At 42.4% G+C, this 24,154-nt stretch overlaps 1 protein-coding gene across 4 annotated transcripts in view; it reads right to left on the bottom strand.

Annotated features, from left to right (window-relative positions):
* The window catches only part of CABIN1 (calcineurin binding protein 1), a 244,437-nt gene that overhangs the window by 132,166 nt on the left and 88,117 nt on the right, over window positions 1–24,154 (bottom strand). For all 4 annotated transcript variants that reach the window (XM_050924449.1, XM_050924450.1, XM_050924448.1 and 1 more), the window contains exon 29: window positions 21,028–21,141. In XM_050924449.1, the coding sequence (XP_050780406.1) occupies window positions 21,028–21,141 (114 nt within the window). The remainder of the gene's footprint in view (window positions 1–21,027; window positions 21,142–24,154) is intronic.

A 24,154-nucleotide genomic window follows, 5' to 3' on the forward strand; every position in this document is an offset into this window, starting at 1 on the left:
AGGGCTGGAAAAGACCTCAATGGATCATTTCAGTCTATCCCCCTGTGCTGAGGCAGGATTAGGTCTAACTAGACCAGCCCTGAGAGGTGTTTGTCTAACCTGTTCTTAAAAACCTCTAATGATGGAGTTTCCTGACCTACCTAGGTAACTTGTTCTAGTGCTTATCTATAAGGAGAGTTAGTTTTTCCTTACATGTGACCTAAATCTTGCTTGCTGCAAACTAAGCCAATTACTACTTCTCCTACCATCAGTGAACATGGAGAGCAGTAGATCATCATACTCTTTATGAAAACCTTTTACACATTTAAAGACTTATGTCCCTCCTCAATCTTCTCATCTCTGGACTAAACATGTCCAATTCTTTCGACCTGTAAGAAAAGGTTATGTTTTCTAAGTCTCTTATTTTTTTTTTTGTTCTCCTCTGGATTCTATTTGATTGTTCATAATTTTCTTAAAAGTTTGGTGCCCAAAACTGGACAAGTACTCAGGCTGATGCCTCACCAGTGCCAAGTACAGTACAGCAACACAAACAAAACTTAACACACTTTTAGGGAAAAGTAGAAATTAGGGGAAATACGACCTAGATGGAGGAAAATACAGCCAGGGAAATACAACCTAGCTGGAGCTACTATAAGGTGAGTGCATAACTAATTGGAAAATCATTCCCAGAGAGTAGCTATCAGGGGTTCACAGTAAAGCTGGAAGGGCATATCAAGTTCTGGGTCTCGTTCTGTTCAATTTCATCAATTATTTAGATAATGGCATAGAGAGTACAGTACAGTTATAAAGTTTGCAGATGATACCGAGCTGGGAAGGTTGCAAGTGCTTTGGAAGATAAGATTAAAATTCAAAATGATCTTGACAAACTGGAGAAATGGTCTGAAGTAAATAGGATGAAGGAACAATCAGCTGCACACATACAAAATGGGAAATGACTGCCTAAAATGGAATACTGCAGGAAAAGATCTGGGGGTATAGGCGCCGACCCCGTGCGTGTTCGAGCCTTGAAGCACCCATGGAAAAAAATTAGTAGGTGCTTAGCACTCACCAGCAGTCAGCTCCCTCCTTCCCCTCAGCACTTCCGGTCTGCCAGCGGCCCTGTCAATCAACTCCTCCCCCTCCCTCCCAGTGCCTCCCACGATCAGCTGTTCCATGGCATGCAGGAGGCACTAGGGGAAAGGGGAGGAGCGGGGATGGGGCATGTTCGAGGGAGAGGTCATAACTGGGCGTGAAGAGGTGGGGCAGGGGCGGAGTGAAGGCGTGAAGAGGCAGGGCGGGGAGCTTGGGAGATGGAGTTGGATGGGGGCAAGGCCTGGGGCAGAGCAGGGGGTTGAGCACTCCTGGGGCCTGGAGGAAGCCGGTGCCTGTGTCTGGAGGTCATAGTGGATCACAAGCTAAATATAAATGAAAACCGTAGCACTGTTTCAAAAAAAGCAAACATCATTCTGGTATGTTTTAAAAGGAATACTGTAAGCAAGACACAAGAAGTAATTCTTCCGCTCTACTCCACACTGATTTGGCCTCACCTGCAGCATTGTGTCCAGTTCTGGGCACCACATTTCAGGAAGATGTAGACAAACTGAAGAAAGTCCAGAGGAGAGCAACAAAAATGATTAAAGGTCAAGAAAACATGACTTATGATGGAAGATTTAAAAAAAACTGGGCTTGTTTAGTCTGGAAAAGAGAAGACTGAGAGGGGACATAACAGTTTTTGAGTACATAAAAGGTTGTTACAAGGAGGAGGGAGAAAAATGGTTGTCCTTAACCTCTGAGGATAGGACAAGAAGCAATAGACTTCAATTGTAGCAAAGGCAGATTAGGTTGGACATTAGGAAAAACTTCATGTCAGAGTGGTTAAGACAGAGGTGGGCAAACTATGGTCCGCAGGCCACATCTGGTCTGTGTGACTGGCCTGCCCTGCCCGGCCACTGAGCTCCCAGATGGGGAGGCTAGCCCCCAGCCCCTCCCCTGCTGTCCGCCCTCCCCCACAGCCACGCCACTGTGTGAGCAGCACTCTGGGAGGAGGGGTTGCATGCTCCAGCTGAGCAGTGTGGTGGCGTGGCTGGCTCCGGCTGGGCGCCGCAGCTCCCAGACATGCTGCTCTGAGCAACATGGTAAGGGGGCCGGGGGGTGGGTTGGATAGGCGTAGGGTCCCAGGGGCCTGTCAAGGGGCAGGGGTGTGGATAGGGGTCTGAGCAATCAGGGGACTGGGAGCAGGAGGGTTGGATAGGAGGTGGGGTCCCGGGGGTGGTTGGGGCGGGGGGTACCGGGAGAGGGCGGTCAGGGGACAAGGAGAAGAGATGGTTGGATGGGTTGGGGGTTCTGAGGGGAGAAATCAGGGGCAGGAAGTGGGAGGAGTCAGACAGGGGGCGGGGGCCAGGCTGTTTGGGGAGGCATCGCCTTCCTTACCCGGTGCTCCATACAGTTTTGCATCCCCAATATGGCCCGCGGGCCAAAAACTTTGCCCACTCCTGGGTTAAGCACTGGAATAAATTGCCTAGGGAGGCTGTGGCATCTCCATCGTTGGAGATTTTTAAGAGCAGGTTAGAGAAACACCTGTTAGGGATGGTCTAAATAATATTTAGTCCTGCCATGAGTGCAGGAGACTGGACTAGAAGACCTCTCAAGGTCCCTTCCAGTCCTACGATTCTATGATTTCACTGCACACTTTTTGGTGCATTCTGTCAGAAGGAATGCACTGTGTATGTGTAAGCAGGATCCATTTTAGCCACTATCCAGGCTCATTCTGATCTCAAACAATGAATACATAAGAAAAATAGAGAATAGTGACTAAGCATTCCCCTAAACTGTATTTCTGCAGTAGTCAGATTAGTAAATCTGACAGATTTTGCTATGCAAAGCAGCAAGTCACTAATGCAAGCGATGAAGCAACTCAGAAGTCACATATCAATCCAAACAATCTGAATACAATCCAGGCTCTCACAGAGCAAATGGTTTACTCGATCTCCTTGTGGACTGTCAGAGCAAATGCTTCAGTAGACCAATGAACCTAACAGAGGACAGAGTGACAGTTTTGTGTGTAGATTTAGATGTCTCTGTCCATACTCGCTTGTCCAAAGAGGTGTAACTGAAAGCCACGGAAAATTTAGGTTGACTATCAGGAAAAACTGTTGCAGTGAGGTCTATCAGACTGAAATAGTCTTCCCAGGGAATTAGAGGAATTCCCATCAGCTCATTTAAAATTAGACTGGACAATTTGGACAAAATACTCAAGAGAGATACTTTGCCTGCACTGGCAAAAATCTCAATAAGATGTCCCAAGAGGACCTTCCATCTCTAATTTCTGTTTGGTGTCAGCAAACCTCAACAGCAAATAAAAGCAAAATAGCCAACGATCCCAATTCATTCTGAATAACCTGTTAGGAAAGGCTTAACATAGAAGTAGTTTGTTTTTCTCAGCTTGCTTCCTTTGAACTACAGAAAAATAAAGCAAATCCACAAAAGCCAAGTTTGTGAAACTGTTGGTTGAAAGGAGGTGTGTACACACACCTGCTGAGTGGTAGCACTGACAGAAGTACTGAAAATTAGTCTGGCCATGGAATTCTTGGAAATGAGCCATTTCGCACTCTAGCTGCACTTGGAACTTTCTTGCTGAATGAGAGAATGTAACAAATTTAGTGATTCATAGGAGTAAACGTATACTGCTGACCACAAGTGGACCCTTTCTCTGTTCCTCTCTTCCTACACCTTCTCCAACCCTCTTTCCAAGAGGCGCACAAAGTTATCTGATTGATTTGTTAACCCTTTGGAGCTCCAACAACTAGTTATCATGCAAGCTGTAAAATGGATGCACACTATGGCAGGAATTCCCACCTCCTCCTCATGAGCCAACGTGTATGGAACAATCACACAATACAATTGTCATTTTTTTATTCTCTTAATTTTCGCAACACTGCCAAAGCCCGTGCACTACCACTCATGAAGAGTATTTCTGCTTCAATGTTTACATCTGTAACCCTGAGCAGTGGTACTGCATCCACCCACAAAAAGGCTCCCTGACTACTTCACAACAACAAAATATATTCTACTCTATCACATCTCTCTCCTCCATCTTAATTTTCACCATATGACCAGTCACACCATCTTAAAACCGTTAAATAAAAATTCACTCATCTCCAGGCCCTTCACATTATGATATATACACACTCCCAAAGTACTGTGCACAGAACAATCCTGTCTTGGATCATTCTGCTCTCTTCTGCCCACATAGTTTCCCAGGCTCCCTCGCACTAGACAATATTTATTTGTGGCAGGTGCTTAAAACCTTCAGCCAAGATCTGGCAGTGCCAGGAATATTTCTGATGGCATATGCTGCTTTAATAAAGCAAAATACTTTTCAATACAGGTCCTCTTCCCTTTCAAAGGCTGAACATTCCAATAAATGACTGATTTGCCCAGTAAATTGGGATATAGTCCCAGCTGCAGCCCCAGGTCATGTCAGGATTTCACAAATGTAATACAGTCCGCTCAGTAGTGGATGGTTTTTGCATCTACTTGCTAAGGATCAGCTCCTTTAGCCCCCAAAATAGAATCAGTTCTTACAGGAACAAGGTGCAAGGTTGAAAAATCTTGCTGATAAATCCTGAGCACAAAATAAACAAATACTAAACTGGCTGTGGCTTTGCAGTTCCCTTCAATTCAAGCTCAGACAGAAGCTCAAGTTTGCCTCAAAAGCATTCTCACAGTTACGATATACACAGAATGGGTAGTGGAAACGACACTGAATGACATTGATTACTATCTTAGAATCCTCTTAAAAACAACATATAGCTAATGAAAACATCTCAACCTAAATTCACAAAGTTAAAAAAGTACTTCCGTTTAGAAATGGACTGAAGAAAATTGCTTTGCAGTGAATAGTGAACAGAGTGGACAAAGGCAAAGATGGCAGGAATGCCACCCCATGTTCCCTAAGCCAAAAGCTGGCACTAGATGACAGGGGATGAATCAATCAAAATTGTCCTGTGCTGTTTATTCTTTCTGAAGCATCTAGTACTGCCCACTCTCAGAAAAAAGGATATTAGGCTAGATGAACCCATTGGTTTGGCCCAGTATGACCATTCTTATGTTGTTAGAATCTGACTGTGTGTCCATTAAATTCCCTTTCAACAGGGAATACTGCTATCACCCTCATAAAAAGGAGTAAAAAAAAGTCAAGCATATTTAAAGTCAATGAAGTTTAACCTAGCAAAGTTACTCACTTCTTCTCCATTCATATACAGCCATATGCCTGCCTGCGCTCACATCTGATGCTACTGAATTTAACAAATGAGGAACTCTTGTGTCAGGGGTTCAGACAAAGGCTAGAAGAGTATATAGGGGAAAGAAGAATGCTGATGCCAGCTACTTTAAAAAAAAAAAAGAAAAGAAAAGTTAAAACTTGCTTGTTTTTTCTCAATTTCTTTTTTTAAAAACATTAATAAAAGCTTAAAATACACTATTTCTGGCAAATGTTAACTGAAAGATATGGAAAGATTAATGTGGCTCTTTTTATTGTTTTCTTTGATGTCAACACAATTCTGAGAAAATCATTGCTGTAGTTCATTTCTGCTGTAAACCAGAATAAGTAGTAAGAAGAGCAGAGAACTTGTTTTCAGGTAGAGAGTGGGCATACAAACCTAATATTAAAATAAAAGTATATATATATATATATATATATATATATATATTTAAAAAAAACCCAAGACCTATCATACATTACTATCTTCAAAATTCTAGTCACAATGAAACCATCATTTTTCAGAACTTGAAGGTATCCTATTAGGTTAGATTTTTAAAGGAGGAAACTTGAAGTAGTTTAAATGTAAACTGCTCAACAATTGCTCCTTAAGGTGACACAGTCCCCATACCACTTAATTTCTTTTCCTTTTTACTGATATCCTCTGTTCACAGCTGGCAAAGACAAACTACGGAATTTATTCACTGTACATTTGTAAAATGACACATCATTACAGGTATTAGTAATAGGGGATTCGATCATTAGTCCTAAATTAAGCACAGGATTTGGTCCAAGAGGTGAACACAGCTGGACCACTTGGTAATAGTGACCATAATATAATTACATTTAACATTCCTGTGGCGGGGAAAACACCACAGTAGCCCAACACTGTAGCATTTAATTTCAGAAACGGGAACTACACAAACATGAAATTAAAAAGGTACAGAAATTAAAAAGGTACAGTGCCAAAAGTGAAATCCCTGTAAGCTGCATGGAAACTTTTTAAAAGACACCATAATAGAGGCTCAACTTAAATTTATACCCCAAATTAAAAAACATAATAAAAAAGTGCCACGATGGCTAAACAACAAAGTAAAAGAAGCAGTGAGAATCAGAAAGGAATCCTTTAAAAAGTGGAAGTTAAATCCTAGTGAGGAAAATAGAAAGGAGCATAAACTCTGGCAAATGAAATGTAAAAATATAATTAGGAAGGCCAAAAAAGAATTTGAAGAACAGCTAGCGCACAACTCAACAAGTAAGAGCAAATTTTTTTTTTTAAGTACTATACAGCAGAAGCAGGAACCCTGCTAAACAACCATGGGGGCCTCTGGATGATCGAGATGCTAAAGGAGCACTCAAGGACAATAAGGCCATTGCGGAGAAACTAAAAGACTTATTTGCATCGGTCTTCATAGCTGAGGATGTGAAGGAGATTCCCAAACCTGAGCTATTTCTTTTTAGATGACATATCTGAGGAACTGTCCCAGATTGAGGTGTCATTGTCTTGGAGTCATGGGGCGATGCTCTGGAACTACTCTATATGGAGCCAGTCAGGGCTCTGAGGTAGCATGCCTGCCCTCACTGTCGCCAGGGCAAGAACCTTACACAGCTTCAACAATCCTGGGTCTGGCTGCAGAGCATTCAGCATCCCCTTCCACACCATGCGCTTCCTGCAGCAAGTCCGCCCGGGCGGGACGCCTGCACCCCAACTCCACAGCCAGCAGTGACTCTCAGCCAGCATAAAAGGGTTATTAGTCAACAGGAACACAACACAGAATAGAACTTGTTAACACAGAAATTGGTGACTTTCAGCCAAGTCCATCTTGGGGAACTCCGAGCCAGATGCCCTGGCCTCCCTCCTCTCCAGTCCCAAAATGCAGACTCCCCAGAGTCCAGCCACCCACTCTCCGACCTGCCCATTGCTTCTTCTCCTGTATCGCTTGCCTCACTTGCCCGAGGGCCTCAGTGAAAGTCACAAACCCAATTCCCATCACCTAAGCATTGGTGCAGTACACAGGAAAACTGAGGTACACAGTATTAGTACAGGACAGTAAGACTCTCATGCAACATAACAACGTGAATAAAATCCCACTTTGTCACAGTCATTAGAGGTGGTTTTGGAACAAACTGATAAATTAAACAGTAATAAGTCACCAGGACTAGATGATATTCACCCAAGAGTTCTGAAGGAACTCAAATGTGAAATTGCAGAACTACTAACTGTAGTCTGTAACCTCTCATTTAAATCAGCTTCTGTAGCAAATGACTGTAGGATAGCTAATGTGACACCGATTTTTTAAAAGGGCTCCAGAGGTGATCTTAGTAATGTCAGGCTGGTAAGCCTGACTTCAGTACTGGGGAAACTGGTTGAAACTACAGTAAAGAACAAAATTGTCAGCCATATAGACGAACATAATTTGTTGGGGGAAAAGTCAACATGGTTTTTGCAAAGGGAAATCATGCCTCACCTATCTACTAGAATTCTTTGAGGGGGTCAACAAGTATGTGGAGAAGAGGGATCCAACGGATATAGTGTACTTAGATTTTCAGAAAGTCTCTGAAAAGGTCCCTCACCAAAGTCTCTTAAGCAAAGTAAGCTGTCATGGGATAAGAGGGAAGGTCTTCTCATGGATCAGTAACCGGTTAAAATATAGGAAACAAAGGGTAGGAATAAATGGTCAGTTTTTCAGAATGGAGAGAGGTAAATAGTGGTGTCCCGCAGGGGTCTGTACTGGGACAAGTCCTATTCAACATATTCATAAATGATCTGGAAAAAGGGGTAAACAGTGAGGTGGTAAAATTGGCAGATGATACAAAACTACTCAAGATAGTTAAGTCCCAGGGAGACTGCGAAGAGCTACAAAAGGATCTCACAAAATTGCGTGACTAGGCAACAAAATGGCAGATGAAATTCAATGCTGATAAATGCAAAGTAATGCACATTGGATAACATAATCCCTGCTATACATATAAAATGATGGGGTCTAAATTAGCTGTTATCACTTAAGAAAGAGATCTTTGAGTGTGGATAAATATCTATAAAATCATGACTTGTGTGGACAAAGTAAATAAAGAAGTGTTATTTACCGCTCATAACACAAGAACTAGGGGTCATGAAATGAAATTAATAAGCAGCAGGTTTAAAACAAACAAAAGGAAGTATTTTTTCACATAATACACAATCTGTGGAACTCTTTGCCAGAGGATGTTGTGAAGGCCAAGACTATAACAGGGCTCAAAAAAGAACTAGATAAGTTCATGGAGGACAGGTCCATCAATGGCTACTAGCTAGGATGGGAAGGGATGGTATCCGTAGCCTCTGTTTGCCAGAAAATGGGAATGGGCAACAGGGGATGGATCACTTGATGACTACCTGTTGTATTTCCTCTGGGGCATCTGGCATTGGTCACTGTCAGAAGACAGGATACTGGGCTAGGTGGACCTCTGGCCTGACCCAGTATGCCTTTCTTATGTTCTTATTTAATAGCCCAGCAAGGTAGGTCACAGAACAACATGAAAAAGGTGCTAAGTGGTACAGTGAGTAAAATACACTAGGCTTTCGCCTCTTGAGACCAGAGGTGGGCAAACTATGGCCTGCAGGCCAAATCCGGCCCACAGGACTGTCCTGTCCAGCCCCTGAGCTCCCGGCAGGGGTTGGGGCAGTCAGGGGACAGGAAGCGGGGGAGGGGGTTTGGATAGGGGGTGGGGTGCCAGGGACCGGTTAGGGGTGGGGGTCCCGGGAGGGGGTGGCCGGAGGGGGGTTGGATGGGAGTGAGAAGTGGGAGCAGGTGGATAGGTGGCAGGGGCCAGGCTGTTTGGGGAGGCATAGCCTTCCCTACCTGGCCCTCCATATAGTTTCGCAACCCAGATGTGGCCCTTGGGCCAAAAAGTTTGCCAACCCCTATTTTAGACCCAGATCCAAAAGTGGCTGCTTTATATCCTGTAACATCTTTGGATCTTCATGATAATATCTCTTTCCCAAGGCAACTCCAAGTTTTCATTCTTTCATTTTTCTCTTTCCTAGCTTCCCTTTGTCTACAAACTCATCTTCTTCAACAGAAGAGGAAACTTTTCCTTGGGAAACAGAGTACAAAAAGAAACAGTTGCATCATAGCTAATGATGAAAAAACAGCAGGAACCCCCTTTCCTGTGTACTTCAAGTGATTTAGCATTACTAGCATCTCTACTAGCTGGACAGTAGAAGACTGGAAAGTTAGCTAGAAAGAATAGTGTGTGAATATTGAGACAGAAGACTATGAACAATGGACATTTTTCACCCATAAGTTCTGTTTTTCCAAGGAATGAAGTACTTAAATAGCATGTTGGGCAGAGGTTGAAAAAGTTATCTAACTTTTTATAGCTAATTCTATGACTTCGCTGCTCATTGGGTTCCTGATCTTAATACAATAACTATGAAAGTTTCACTCTCTCAGTTAACTACTTGCTTATGTCTGTCTTTAGATTTGCTCTTAGGAGACAGATGCAAAAATCTTAGCATATTTTACAATTTTTCATATAGTTAAACCTCAGAACACTCTGGATGATAGGTACATGAATATGATTACATTAACTCTGCAAATGGACACAATAAGGGAAAGGGGTGAAATGGCTTGCCCAAGGTCACACAGCAAGTCAGTGCCATAGACAGGAAAAGAACCCAAGGGTTCTAACTCTAGTCCTGTTATGAGAGCACTCTGTTACCAAAGATTTTTTCAATAGAAATCACATGCCTGTTCTAAAAGCAGTTTATATAATGGAAATTAATACACTCACTCTGCTATAACATGCAAATTTCTTGGGTCTTCTCCAAAGTGAACTTTCTGTACGAAGACAGTGTCTACTACAAATAAAGGTTCAGGTTATTAAACTCAAAATTAAATCACAGACAGCAACTGTAGATCTCTTATGGTCATGTCATGGTTCTAGAGACAGGGTGTTGAATATATAGCTGCAGGCTGGCTCCATCCCTCATGATATATTTATTAAAGTCAGATTCTCCAGAATCTAAGCTTTTATTAAAAAAAAAAGAAGTTAATTTCTAGACCGTAAGGCTGCAGAGATAACCTTTTAAATGTCAACTGAATGAGTGATGTAAATATCTGCCTGAATCTGCAGACAGCAAAATGATGACTGTGATGTGAACTCTCCTGTTGCCTATTAATCTGAAAGGAATATCAACTTTAAATGACACTTGGGTCAATATTAACTATTTAGTTGCCAGTATAATGGGGAAGAAGCTGAGAATGAAGCACTCTGGGATGGGAATTGAGTTGTAGGGAAAGAAATGCAGAGAAAAGAACAGCAAGGAGCTGCTGGAGCCTTTCCTTGTGTCAGATCCTTTTCTGCAGTGGGGAGACTCCAGAAGCAGGGAGGCAGAAGGACATTACATTGGTAAAAATAGCATTGTAGATGAGGACACAATGCTTGGGCAAATAGAGAGCTCTGTAGGATACACACCCACAGGGTTCAGAAGTGTCTTTAGTGTACTTGCCCAAGCAGTGCCTCATCATCTACACTACTATTTATATCTATGGGGATGGGGGCAAGGGGGCTTGTCATATTTGTATTCTACATGCAGCTGAAAGGAGCGTGCAGTGCAACATACACTCAGTGGAAAGTGTGGATACCTAGAGGATACCTCCTGAATCACCAACACTCTTTCCTGCAGCACCTGGCTTTCCTTGGAGGTCCCCTCAGACAAATATTTTGCAGCTCTGCCTCTATTTAGCTATGAATTCTGACAAGTTCACATTGGTGGTGGTGAGGCTGTAAGGGATTTCATTCAATGTTCCACTGGACTGCACTTCTCCAGAACAGGGCCTATTCACTGCATCATAACTATGGAAGGGGAGCTAGTTACAACAAAGCTATCTTCTGTGAAGGTTAATCACAGCTCTGCCTTCTAGGGTAGATGAAACTTAACCATACTTTAATCACACCTGTGAGCCTTGCTACAGCCTTAAACATGTTGAGGCTGGTTTAATATGTATTTTTGTTACGCTCTTTATTGATTATTTTATTGTGCCCACAAGTGTGCCAGGCACTTCCAGCTGAGGGTTAATGCTGTAGGTTGCAAGTTATTTATTTCAGCCCCCTCCTAGTGGCACATTTACTTATTGTTGCAATTCATGTAATTTTATTGTGACTCTCATGATATTTGTTTTTGTTAAAGCCACAGCTGCTGGAATCAAAAGATTGCATGAGAACCTTAGATTTCATTTAAAAAGAAACATTTCTAGGCCTCCTTGGTTTCAGAGAAAAAGCACCCTAAAGCCTTAGGGACCAGAAAGCAAATAACTCCCCCCCTCCTCAAATACATTATTTTAAAAAACCCTCACAGTTTTGGGGGCCTGACTCATGAGTTTTGGGCGTTTAGGGTTGGCAATATTGCTTACCCATTTTCAGAATAAGTGTGAAAAGTGCTTGAAGGGCCACAACCTCATTGGCAAAGGGTGGCAGCCAAGCAAGAACACGTCCCCATCCAACCATAAACCAATGTACAGCCACAATGCACATCATAAAATAAACTCAGAAGCAGAATCCCTCTGAGGCAGAATCCCAACCCACACACCGCACTGTCCTCTTCCCCTTCCCCAAGAAAGTTTTTCTCAGTATTCTTTCCCTTTTTTCATGCTGGTGTTGCTCCTCCCAGAATATTAGATCTCACTGCAGCAGTTGCCTTGGATCTGGAGGTCCAGAAACTACTGCCAATCTGGGAGAGCTACCAGATAGGAGAGAGATGGAGAGTGTCCCTAACCCATTACCAGACAGAAGAGAAGGGTAGCAGACACTATAACAAAGTGGCCCAAGGAGAAGTAGCTGGCTCAGGCTGGCCTGAAAAAGAGCCAAGTACTGGCTCAGGCAACTCCGATGGATCTCCTGCTTCCCTCCTCCCTCAGCTGTTATGTGTGAGGTCATGTCTATCAAATTACAGGGTTAGCAGGGACACCATGTAACGTATTCTGCTCCTGGTTTGGATCTCTGAGTACAGGTCATGTGAGTCAATAATGCTTTGGGTACATTGTGGAATCCTGGTGGGAACAGGGCTGGCTTCCCTGCTGCCCAGCCATATAAACAACAATCATAATGTCAGCAGCTTCAAATTCATGTGCCCAACTCTGGCTGCTCAAAATTCCAGTCCAAAGTCACATGGTTCCTAACTAGATTCCCTCTTCAGAACCAACTGCTTCCTTACAGAACTGTAAGAGCAGGCAGGACCAATAGCAGGGCCAAAGAAAGCCCACCACTGGCAGAGCAACAGAGAAGGGCCTACGTTGACTAATTCTGCCCCCGTGAGCATCCTGTACATATGGAAAACCTCATTCTTTGACTGCACAGCAGCCAGAACTCTCAGTCCTGCAGGGCCCATTCATAGTGTGCCAATGCCCAATCATACTTAGTGTGAACAGTCCCAATGAAATGAAAAAATCACTCTAATCTGAGCCATCACCTGCTCCCTCTCAGAATGCTGGAATGATCTGACAGCTGCTGCTCTATGAAGGCTGATGCGTATGCTTGGCTCTGCTTTGAGTATGAAGTATGGAAGGAAGAATGGGAAACCTTGGGAACACAAAGCCCAGTAAAATTTTTGTGCCACTTTTGGAGGTAGAAATAGTGCTGAAGTCCTTGGCAGCCTCCATACCTGCATGACTTGGTACACCTGTTTCCTTATGCACAGTACACTGTATGTGTGTATAAATTGCTTTATTCCTGTCTTTTCCTCCCTAGTAAAAATTGTCAAAGATTGCTAACAGGGTTCTTCAATTCTGCATATAAACCCCTCACCCACAATATTTTGAACTAGACATTTGTAAGCCAATATGTAAAGATATTTTGGGCTAATGAATTTTATTGTGAAATTCAGACTTGTGAAAAATAGCATGAAATAACTTTTGTAAAATGTTATGAGCATTTACCTTGAACATTTGCAAGCCTTTTCATTCCCTAAACTTAGTAATGCTGTGAGGGATATACAATGAAACCACAAATAGGGGAGGGATAGCCCAGTGGCCTGCTAAACCCAGGGGTGTGAGTTCAATCCTTGAGGGGGCCACTTAGGGATCTAGGGCAAAAATCAGTACTTGGTCCTGCTAGTGAAGGCAGAGGGCTGGACTCAATGACCTTTTGAGGTTCCTTCCAGTTCTAGGATACAGGTACATCTCATTATTATTATTATTATTATTATTATTAAATCCTGGATATCAGACTGCGTGGTATGGGCAGCTGCTGATACACACAATGCTCAACCCCTCACAATGCTCCTTTCCATTCAGTCTCAAGAAACATAGTTACGAGCCACCACGTATTGGTAAACACCATCTTCTGTGCACTGAGCTTAATTTTTTTAATTATTATTATTAATAGAGGCATAGAATCCAAACTGAAAAAGCTGCTTACTATATAAAGAAAATGCTCCTCCTCTCCTCCCTGTGGCTTAATCTCTGACTCAGTTGCTATAGAAACCTTTCTGTAGACATTATAAGTAAAAAATGTATATAATATATATATTAAAGGCAAATATACAAAATTAACTAAACAAAGTAGAAGTGGTACCGTCAGTGCTGAGCACACCAGCGGGAATGAAGTCAATCCTGAAGTCAGGAACAGTATCGACATGTCTGACGGCAGAGAGAAGTGCGATAGCAATATTTGCATTGCCAACTGTGGCGGTGCAGAGGTGTCCCATACCGATCCCAATGCCAGCCCCAATTCCACGTCTTGCAGGAGGGGAACATTACGATATGGTGCTGACAGACTCAGGGTTCAGCAACCCGATCAGCGCACCGGTCTACAAATGATGTAGTCCTGGCAAAGTCGAGGACCAAAGGAGAGGTTGGGACTGAAAGGCAGTGGTCTGTAGCCACCTGACATGCCACCAATGAGAGAACAGTCTTTCATGGGTACCAGACTCAATGCACACCCAGAAGCCAGAACTGGAGTCAATGGTACAGGGTTTCTAACCTCCCCAATCAGTACTGGGGCAGTGTTACAGGTACCTGTGCCATCTTGTGTGTCAGCACTCACCTGATGCTGATCCATGCTCCTTCTGGGGGAGGTGGGAGTGTCCATACAGGACCTGGGACTATCCTGATTAGTCTTATGCAACCTCTTCCTCGGCGCACTTGATGGGGAATGACTCCACTGCATGTGCTCCAGAACATGAAGCCAGAGTACTCTCAGAACCCGAGGGTGACCTCCAACCAGACGAGAGCCTCAGTACCGAAGCAAGCTACATGGGCTGCTCAAATAGATGCTGCTTTAAAGGGAGGTCTCCAGACACTTGAGTCTGCTTTTTTAAATAACCTGCAGATTGCACAGTGCACTCTAACATGGGTCTCACCAAGACACAGTAAGCACCACTTGTGGGGATCCCTGTTGGGGACTGCTCCCCAACATGAAGGACAATGTTTAAACCCTGGTGCAGACATCACTGGGAAAACGTAGCTAATAAAACACTAAGGCACTACTATGTACAATAACTATAAAACAGGAAACATTGGCTGAGAGAGATGTGGGATTAAACCACACAGCGCTCTGACTCCAGCCACGGGTGGTAAGAAGGAACTGACAGAGGGTCGGGCAGTGGCGCCTAATATAGTCAAGGGAGGGGCTACAGCATGATAGCTGCCCCTCTACAGGTACTGCTAGGCAAAATGTTCCAGCTCCAGTGCATGGGGTGTGCTCTCACTTAAGTGGAATACACATCTGCATCAACGCAAAGAAGCATATTTCCTTCAAATTTAGAATACTGAATTTTAAGTACCTTGAAACTCAGTTTAATATCAGTGAGGTGACATCAAGGCTAAGCAAACAAGCCTTACTTGCTGTTCCTCAAGGCAGCAGAGCATAGTACAAAAAGATCTCACACACAGCTGCTCAAGGACTAACGAATTAGGTAACAGAACAGGACATCTTGAGATTCAGACCTGTAGTCCTGCAGTAAAATTTAAAAGGAGACAGCACTATCCTGTTTATTTCTTTTCATATACTGCTCTCACTCATTTCATAAATAATTCCACCAGGAATATGCATGATTTATAAAATGTCTGGAAGAGCAAGTTGGCAAGATCCCTACTAAAATCTTTGAGCTGCTAGCTCTCATTCTCACACGATGGTTGGTTGTATATGCAAAATTAAATCAGCTACAATTTCAGCAGCTCTGAATCTTCCATAGGAGAAGAGATTAAAAACAGTAGGACTATTCACTTCAGAAGGAAATGGTATCTAAACAGTGAATCATATTGAGAAAGCCACTCAGGCATTCATTTTAACCTTTCCTATGATGAGAACAAAAGAACACTCTATGTCAAGGGCATACAAGAAAGCTTTTTTCAGTATTCTTTCCCTTTTTTCATGCTGGTGTAAATACTTTAAGCAACACTGTTAACCTGTGGAAATCACTGCTGCAGGATACTGAGTTTAGTAAGATTAAAAATATTTGACATATGAATAAGATTAGTGAGAGAGAAGCTTTGGACAATTGCCTATTTTTATGGGATTCTGCAAAATTCTATTTTGTTACCAACTTGTCCTATTCAACATATATGTGATGCTATTAAGAAGGGTAGTGGGCTGTAAACATATCAGTATGTGGTAGATGGCGTGCAGCTCCGTATCTCCTTTTTGCCAGACCCAGATGATGCAGCACATTTGCTTTCCTAGTGCCTGGCCAAGGTAGAGACTTGGCTGAGAGTAAACTGGCTGAAGCTTAACTCAAACAAGATGGATGTTGGATTTTCAGGGTATGGTGGGAGGGGTGATTCTTATTCCAATTATGGAAGGAATTTTTCAAATGATTCACAATTTGGAGGTTCGAACATTATTCGTTCTTGGAATCTCAGGTGGCATTGGTGGCTTTTTTCATCAATATCAAAGTAACTATAACCATTTCTCTTGGATCTGGATTTTGTCATTTGCTTGCATGTCTTCTATGCTGGACTACTACAATTTGCTCTACATGGTAATCCCTCCGAAGACGTCTAGAAAGATACAGATGGTGCAGAATGCCACTGTCAGCCTGTTATGCTGAGTTAGCCTCAAGATTAATATTATGCCTGTTCAATAATAGTACTAACTTTTTGTTTGCATGTAGGTGTGTCACGGAGTCCCCACGCGATGCACTGAAACTGCTCCCTATCAAGCCAGTCAGGACTCTGGTGAAGTCTCCTCACTGTGAGTAGATTGTCTTCAGGGCAAGCTCACACAGATTCCACCTTCCTGGGTCTGACCTTGGAGCATTCAGCATCCTCTGCCCCTCCGTGCACTTCCCACAGTGAGTCCGCACAGGCGGAGTCCTGGGGAAGCCACAGGGTCCTGCACCCCAACTTCGCAGTCAGATGTGACTCTTAGCCAGCCAGTAAAACAGAGGTTTATTCAATGACAGGAACATAGTCTAAAACAGAGCTTGTAGGTACAGAGAACAGGACCCCTCAGCCGGGTCCATCCTGGGGAGGCAGTGAGCCAGACACTCACGTCTGCACTCACTCCTCGTCCCCAGCCAGCTCCAAACTGAAACCCCCTCCAGCCCCTCCTTCTCTGCTGAATTCCTTTCTGAGGCCAAGAGGTCACCTGACCTCTTTGTTCTCCCACACCTTTAGCATCCCCTTGTAGGGGGGAAGGGCCCGGGCCATTAGGTTGCCAGGAGACAGAGTGTCGGCCATTTATGCATGCTAGAGACTTAAGAAATGCATAGGGGAAACTGAGGCACCCACATAATATTCAGGGGAAACATTAAGAACAGTCCCACTTCGTCACAAGATGTTAGGGTGTTAGTGCTGATCTATAAACCCCTAAATGGCTTACATTATAGCTCTCTAAGACACTCCCCACCCTAGCATGCCATCATGGCAACTGACAGACGCTGGGGCATTTGAGTTAAGAGTCCCTAGATTTAAATAGCTCATCGTTGGAGACAGCATCCTAAATGATGGCTCTTAACTGGCATAGGCACACCAATAGCAGAAGCAAAGTCTTAGTGGAGTCTGTTGTCCTTTGGACAAGGATCATCACTTTTCTAATGCTACTTTTTCAGGGTTGTGTTGAGTTGGAGCACAGCTTCCTTTTGGAGACTATATTCTTATTTTTCTTATTATAACGTTTAAGTTGTTCATAATGTATGAACACCCTAAACCGTGGGAATTTATTCAATTTTGTAATTTAAAATTTTTACTGAATATGCAAATGTATAATATCTAGGATAAAATTAACAAGGCTATCATTTCTCATTCTTCAGGGCATAAACAGATCATTATCTGGGGTCAGGAAGAAATTTCCCTCACATGGCACAGCACCATACAATTAAGGATATTATGGGGGTTTATACCTTCCTTTGAAGTACCTCACACTAGCATTCAAAAACTAGATAACAGATTAGGTGGACCACTCACCTCTTTTTAAACAGTAAATCCCTGTTTTTGAGTAGAAATCAATTCTGACACAAATTGCACAGTTCCCTCCTGACTGGTTCTTCCAGTCTGTTTAGTGCAGTCATTGAGATTTGGTCCTTCAAGGTGCTGAATGCTCTGCTCCCAATCCACCAGTGCACATGGTTAACTTTAAGCATGTGAACAGTCCAACTGACTTCTTTAGGAACATTCATGTGATTAAAGCTAAGCATGAAGCAAGAAGAATGAAATATTTAATGCCTCTTTTGCTTCAGTCTTCACTAAAGAGGTTAATTATGACCAGATACTTAGCACAAGTTACATTAACAAAAGGAGGAAGGAACACAAACCAGAACAGGGAAAGAACAGATTAAAGAATATTTAATAAAATTTGATGCATTTAAGTTAGCAAGGGCTGATGAAATTAATCTTAAGGAACTGAAGCAAACATAGAACTGTGAGCGATTTATCTCTGAGAACTCATGGAGCAGGAGTGATGTCCCAGAAGTCTGGAGAAGGGCAAACATAGTACATATCTTTAAAAAGGGGAACAAAGAGGACCAGGGGAATTACAGACAAGTTAGCCTAACTTCGATAACTGGAAAGATAATGAAACCAATTATTAAGCAATCAGTTTGTAAGGACCTAGAGGATAGTAAGGTAATAAGTAAGAGCCACCATGGATTTGTCAAGAACAAATCATGCCAAACCAACCTAATTTCCTTCTTTGACAGGGTTAATGGCCTAGGGGATGGGGGAAAGCTATAAATATGATACATCTTGATTTTAGTAAGGCTTTTGACATAGTCCCAATGACATTTTGATAAGCAAAGTAGAGAAATATGGTTTAATTGAAATTATTGTAAGATGGGTACATAACTATTCTTTTAAGTACAGTTTTTCAACCAGTTATCTATGTTCCGCTGCCAAACTGGGAGTATGTATCTAGTGGGGTCCCATATGAGTCTATCTTGGATTTGGTACTATTCAATATTTTAATTAATGACAGATAATGGAATGTTGTATGTAAAACATGGGAGGTAATTGTCCTGCTCTACTCGGCCCTGGTAAGGCCTCAGCGGGAGTACTGTGTCCAATTCTGGGCACCACACTTTAAGAACAATGTGGACAAATTGGAAAGAATCCAGATGAGAACTACAAAAATGATAAAAGGTTTAGAAAACCTGACCTATAAAGACAGCTTAAAACATTGGGCATGTTTAATCTTGAGAAAGGAAGACTGAGGGGGGACCTGATAAAAGTCTTTAAATGTGTTGAAGGCCGTTATATAGAGGACTGGATTTAGAACACAAAATGATCAGCCTCATCTGAAGAAAGGGAGATTTAGATCAGGTATTAGGAAAAACTTTCTAATTAGAAGGCTAGTTAACCACAGGCATAGGCTTCCAAGGGAGGTTGTGGAATCCCAGTCTTCGGAGGTTTTTAAAAACAGGTTAGAAAAACACCTGTCAGGGACAGTCTAGGTATACTTGGGTCTGCCTAGGGTGACCAGATGTCCTGATTTTATAGGGACAGTCCCAATTTTTTGGGGCTTCATCTTATATAGGTGCCTATTATCCCCCACTCCCGTCCCGATTTTTCACACTTGCTTTCTGGTCACCCTAGTCCTGCTTCAGTGCAGGCAGATGGACTAAATGACCTCTTGAGGTCCCTTCCAGCCCTATATTTCTATGATTCTATATGCTTAACCACTTTGCTAAATCAGAGCAAGAGTGTTCAATAGTTTGCAGGATTAAGCAACAGAACAAGATTTCTGTAGGAAAAGCAGGCAGGCACTGCAGGACAATAGCATCATATACAGGCACATGCTCACCAATTACATCACAACTGCTAAGTCTACACTCTCCCAGACATGGCAGTGTTCGTAACAAAAATCTCTCTTCAGGAGCGGAGAGGGCGATGGAATTTAAGATTGGTCCATGATACAGCTTTGAAACACCTGAAATTTCATGTAATATTCTTCCAGTAGATTACAGAGGGAGAAGGGCACATACTATACATCAAAAGAAACTTGTGCGGGAGGGAGGGATAGCTCAGTGGTTTGAGCATTGGCCTGCTAAACCCAGGGCTGTGAATTCAATTCCTGAGGGGGCCATTTAGGGATCTGGGGCAAAAATCTGTCTGGGGATTGGTCCTGCTCTGAGCACAGGGCTGGACTAGATGACCTCCTGAGGTCCCTTCCAACCTGGATATTCTATGAGGACTACTGAGAACAGAATGCATAAAACACCAAATGGTCTTCAGAAGAGAGCTTTTTGTTTGTTTTAAACAAATGCAAAGCAAAAATCAATTCCTATGAGAAAACTGTTTTGTACAAGAAACTATAGCATTAAACAGCGATAGCAAACATTGAGCATTGTAATGACCTGAAAGACACCTTGGCTACAGCTAGTTTGCCGTACAGTGAGACTCTGCTAGAGACTAGGCTTCATGAAATTACCTAGAACTCCTGTTCTTGCCAACAAAGTAGCTCATGTTCAGATATAGTACTTCAGTACTCTCCCCCAACCTCAAAAATTCTTTGAACAAATGGCACTATTTTTGGTCGTTCCAAAAAGTGCAAAAGGATTTACCCAAGTGAGACAGAGAGAGAGTGCGTGCACATGCAGAGATGAACAGAATTAGAATTTTAAACAGTTTTCATCCCAGCAGCATTTAGTGACCATCACATGATGGCAAGTCACTGATTCTCCCACCCTCATTCATGTTAATACTGTAAGATGATAGCTTCTCAAGCTTATAAGGCAGGGGTGGCCAACCTGATCCTGAGAAGGAGCCAGAATTTACCAATGTACATTGCCAAAGAGCCACAGTACTATGTCAGCAGCCCCACCCCACTCCCAGTGCCACCCACCCACCGGCAGCCTCCCGGATCAGTGCCTCCCGCTCCTGCCCTGCACTTCCTGATCAGCTGTTTTGTGGCATGCAAGAGGCTTGGGGGGGGGAGGGGATGAGGGCACTGCAGCCTCAGGGGAGGGGGCGGGAAAGGGGGAGTGGGGGCAGGGCTTGTGGCAGAGAGCCAAGGGTTGAGCAGTGAGCACCCCCCAGCACACTGGAAAGTTGGTGTCTGTAACTCCAGCCCTGTAGTTGGTGCCTATACAAGGAGCAGCATATTAACTTCTGAAGAGCTGCATGTGGCTCCAGAGCCACAGGTTGGTCACTCCTGTTATAAGGAATAAGCACTATGCATGCATCCTCTTAGATGGGACAATACTGGAAAATTTAGCTGTAGTACAAATTCAACTTCTCCTTTGCCCTCTGTGTTGCCCCTTTGACCCTCTCTTGTTAAATTCTCCCATCATTCTCTCTCAACAAACCTTCCATATGAGAAGCAGGTGTTAAAATGTCCAAGTAGTGATATGTTTGTCAACAATATTAACTTACATTGAAGAAATTAGTCTTGTTCCTCTCACAGAAGAGACCCTGTGCTGGCATGTGCTTCAGCTGCTGCCATGGGATACTGCTGCCTAGCAACACATCTCGGGCCCACTGGAGGTTCTACAGAAGCAAGCAAGAAAGAAAAAGAGTAGGAGACAGAGGAACGGTTTGTTAATGTAGGTAAAAGTACAAAACATCCTCTTGCTTTTATTTATACATTACCAACTATAGTTTTTCCAGAGAGATCTGTCTAATGGCAGCCAGACGTAGTTCAGCTAATATTTGTGCATTTTGGGCACTAATGTAATTCAGAGGTTAGATTATCCCATTTCCCCCAAAAAACTCTTACACAGTAAACATGGTGGTTTAACAGTACAAGCCTTAAGACTGATGGCCCTGGCACTAGGCAGAGAATTACTCAATCCCTCATAACCTTCACATTCAGTCTCATATCCTCATATTTTGCGCTGACTTAGAGTCATTTTTGTGCTTCCTCAATGCCACTGAAATCTGTTTTCATTTCCTGTCACTTACAGCACCCTCAGTGGCACACACATTTTCTACCTGTTTTTTAAAAAAATGACTATATGGATTTTTTAATGGAATAATTGTCATAATTTCATTAACCAATGTAAAAGGACTAGATAGCAACCAAATTCAGAACAAAAAGTCACTAATTTCTAATACCAATTTCTTGTCCACAAATACTAAACAGCCAGCCAGATCCCTTGAATATTTAGCAGTTTCCCTGTCAGCACTTTTTTTGGTTGCCTAGGATGTGTGTCTGTGTGCCTAACCACCATACTTCAATGCACTACACTAGCAAACTCTGTTAGCCCTAAAAATGAGAGACCAGGTCAGAGAATGAAATGTTCATCTTTCAGATGACAAGAAAGCTCACAATTGCCCTGTCCACTAAAGCCTGGTCTACAGATTTTTTTATTTTTTTTTTAAACTGTTATTACTATTTTGGCTAGGGTTTTTTTTTTTTAAAAAACTGAAATAATTATACCAGTACAACCACTAGTGTAGGCACATTCATACCATTATAAAGGTGCCTTAAATGAATGCAGCTTATTCCCCCTTTTTCCTTAGGGGAATAAGCTATACAGCTATACACAACTTTATACTGGCATAACTGTGCCCACACTAGGTATGGTGTAACACCTTAGCTATACCAGTAAAGTTAAAGGAGTACACCTTGTGTGTGTAGATAAGCCATACATTGGTTTTATAAGTTAAGAAATTAGGGCCTGGTCTGGCAAGCACTCCATTCGCATCCTGATTTACAAACAAAAATTTAACATGTGAGAATAAGAACTATTCCTGAGAGTAAGATCTTGCAGGATCAGTCTCCTAATGAAGAAAAAGTTATGATTCAATAGAACTCAATATCTGACATGAACGTATGAATATGCAAGCTTTTATCAAGCCTTTATCTGGTCAGAAGAATAGCAGCTGTTGACCCTTGGCAAAACATGCCACCCAGGAGTACTAACAGAAGGGACGATTATTAATTGTAAAGTTTCACCGACAAGCTAAATCTTTGGTTTACTTCTACTTTTTCTTCAATCATTCCATGATTTCCTTAGCAGTTGAGTACTGGGGGTTTTTTCCCCCAGAGCACTAGAACTGTAGAGCAAACAAAAGGCAGAGAACAAGGAAGAGAATGCAGTGATCTCTCTTGAGAGGCACGTGACAATGCTATAACCTGCCTGTGGTGTTCTTTCTATGGACCTGGGAGCTGCATGTATAAACCATAAATCTGATTAACCCAGGTATATCCTGCAACTGTATTCTGGTTATGATACTACCTTAACTTTTTTCCTTTTGATCCATCTTCTGTGGCCATTACTGACTTTTTCTAGACTGATTTTTACCTTACTTCTCTGCTGATTTTCCTTTCCATCCTGCGAGTGCTTATTGAAATACGCACAACTCATGTATAAACCCTATCTAGTTGCAAACTCTTTCAGTCCTTCAGTTATAGTAATCATGCAGAAACCCTCCATGTCTTTTCAGAATTGGAGTCTCACCATTGAACAAGTTACTGTTTCTAGAATTAAGTGGAACAAAGCATAATGTTGGAAATGCCAATCAGCTGCTGGCTGTTAGATTGTTAGAAATTAGGGAAAACAGATATCGGGCCTCTGTAATTACAGCATCTGACATCGGACAGAATTTGGAGAGCTTATGTTGAGTATGAGACAAATGCACATTACTTTACAAATTCCATTAGGCATTTTCTGGCTTTTATGACGACCAGTACACATATTTATTACCACAGAGACATATGAATAATAAAAGGTTCACTGGTGTTATGACTGGAAAATAAAATGCTTTAACTCACCATGCTCTCTCTCCATAGCACTGTTTTCTGCAATTTACACCATAACCATGCACTGACTTTTATGATATAAATCTGTAAAGCCTTTTAAAAGTTACAGACAGTAGAAAACCAAAGCTATAAAGGAAGCTATACAAAAAAAGGGTCTACTCCTGCTTTTATTGAAAAAAAAATGGCAAAACACTCATTGATTTCAGCATGGTGAAGGATTGGTCCTAAAGTTGTATTGCTATCAGAAAATTTATAAAAGTGCAACAATTTATTATCATGGATTAGGCTGATTGTCATATTGAGGTGGATATACCGTAATTACATTTAGAATATGATCAGAGAGAAGGTAAGTTTTCTTTTAAAGTCTCTCCCTTGCCCATTTCATCTGAAGGCTTCTATAACATATCATTTACACAGCAGTGCTATTATCTGACCACGGTGTCTGATGTTTCAGGAGACACTAATTTTTAAGGTGTGACCGTGTGAATCTTGTCTTAAAATTTACTCTTGTAGAACCTAAAATAACTGATGGCAACATCTCTCACAAGACATACTTTACACAACACCTCCTGGCTTTCCAATGAACTGTGAAAGACACATTTATTGCCAGATAGTGCCCTGCATTAAGATTGCTTTGCACTGCTATGGTGGTGCAAAACAATACTCAAGTCAACTTAACTGGTCACTTGAGAATTCCTCCAATTTAGGAGATCCTGGGCTGGCACCGAGCCAACATACTGGCTCCTAGGTCACCTTCTATGTCTCTCCCACATCTCCTGATAGAGGAATCATAGC

This window comes from Gopherus flavomarginatus, chromosome 15, assembly GCF_025201925.1.
Source record: "Gopherus flavomarginatus isolate rGopFla2 chromosome 15, rGopFla2.mat.asm, whole genome shotgun sequence".
Taxonomy (NCBI): domain Eukaryota; kingdom Metazoa; phylum Chordata; order Testudines; family Testudinidae; genus Gopherus; species Gopherus flavomarginatus.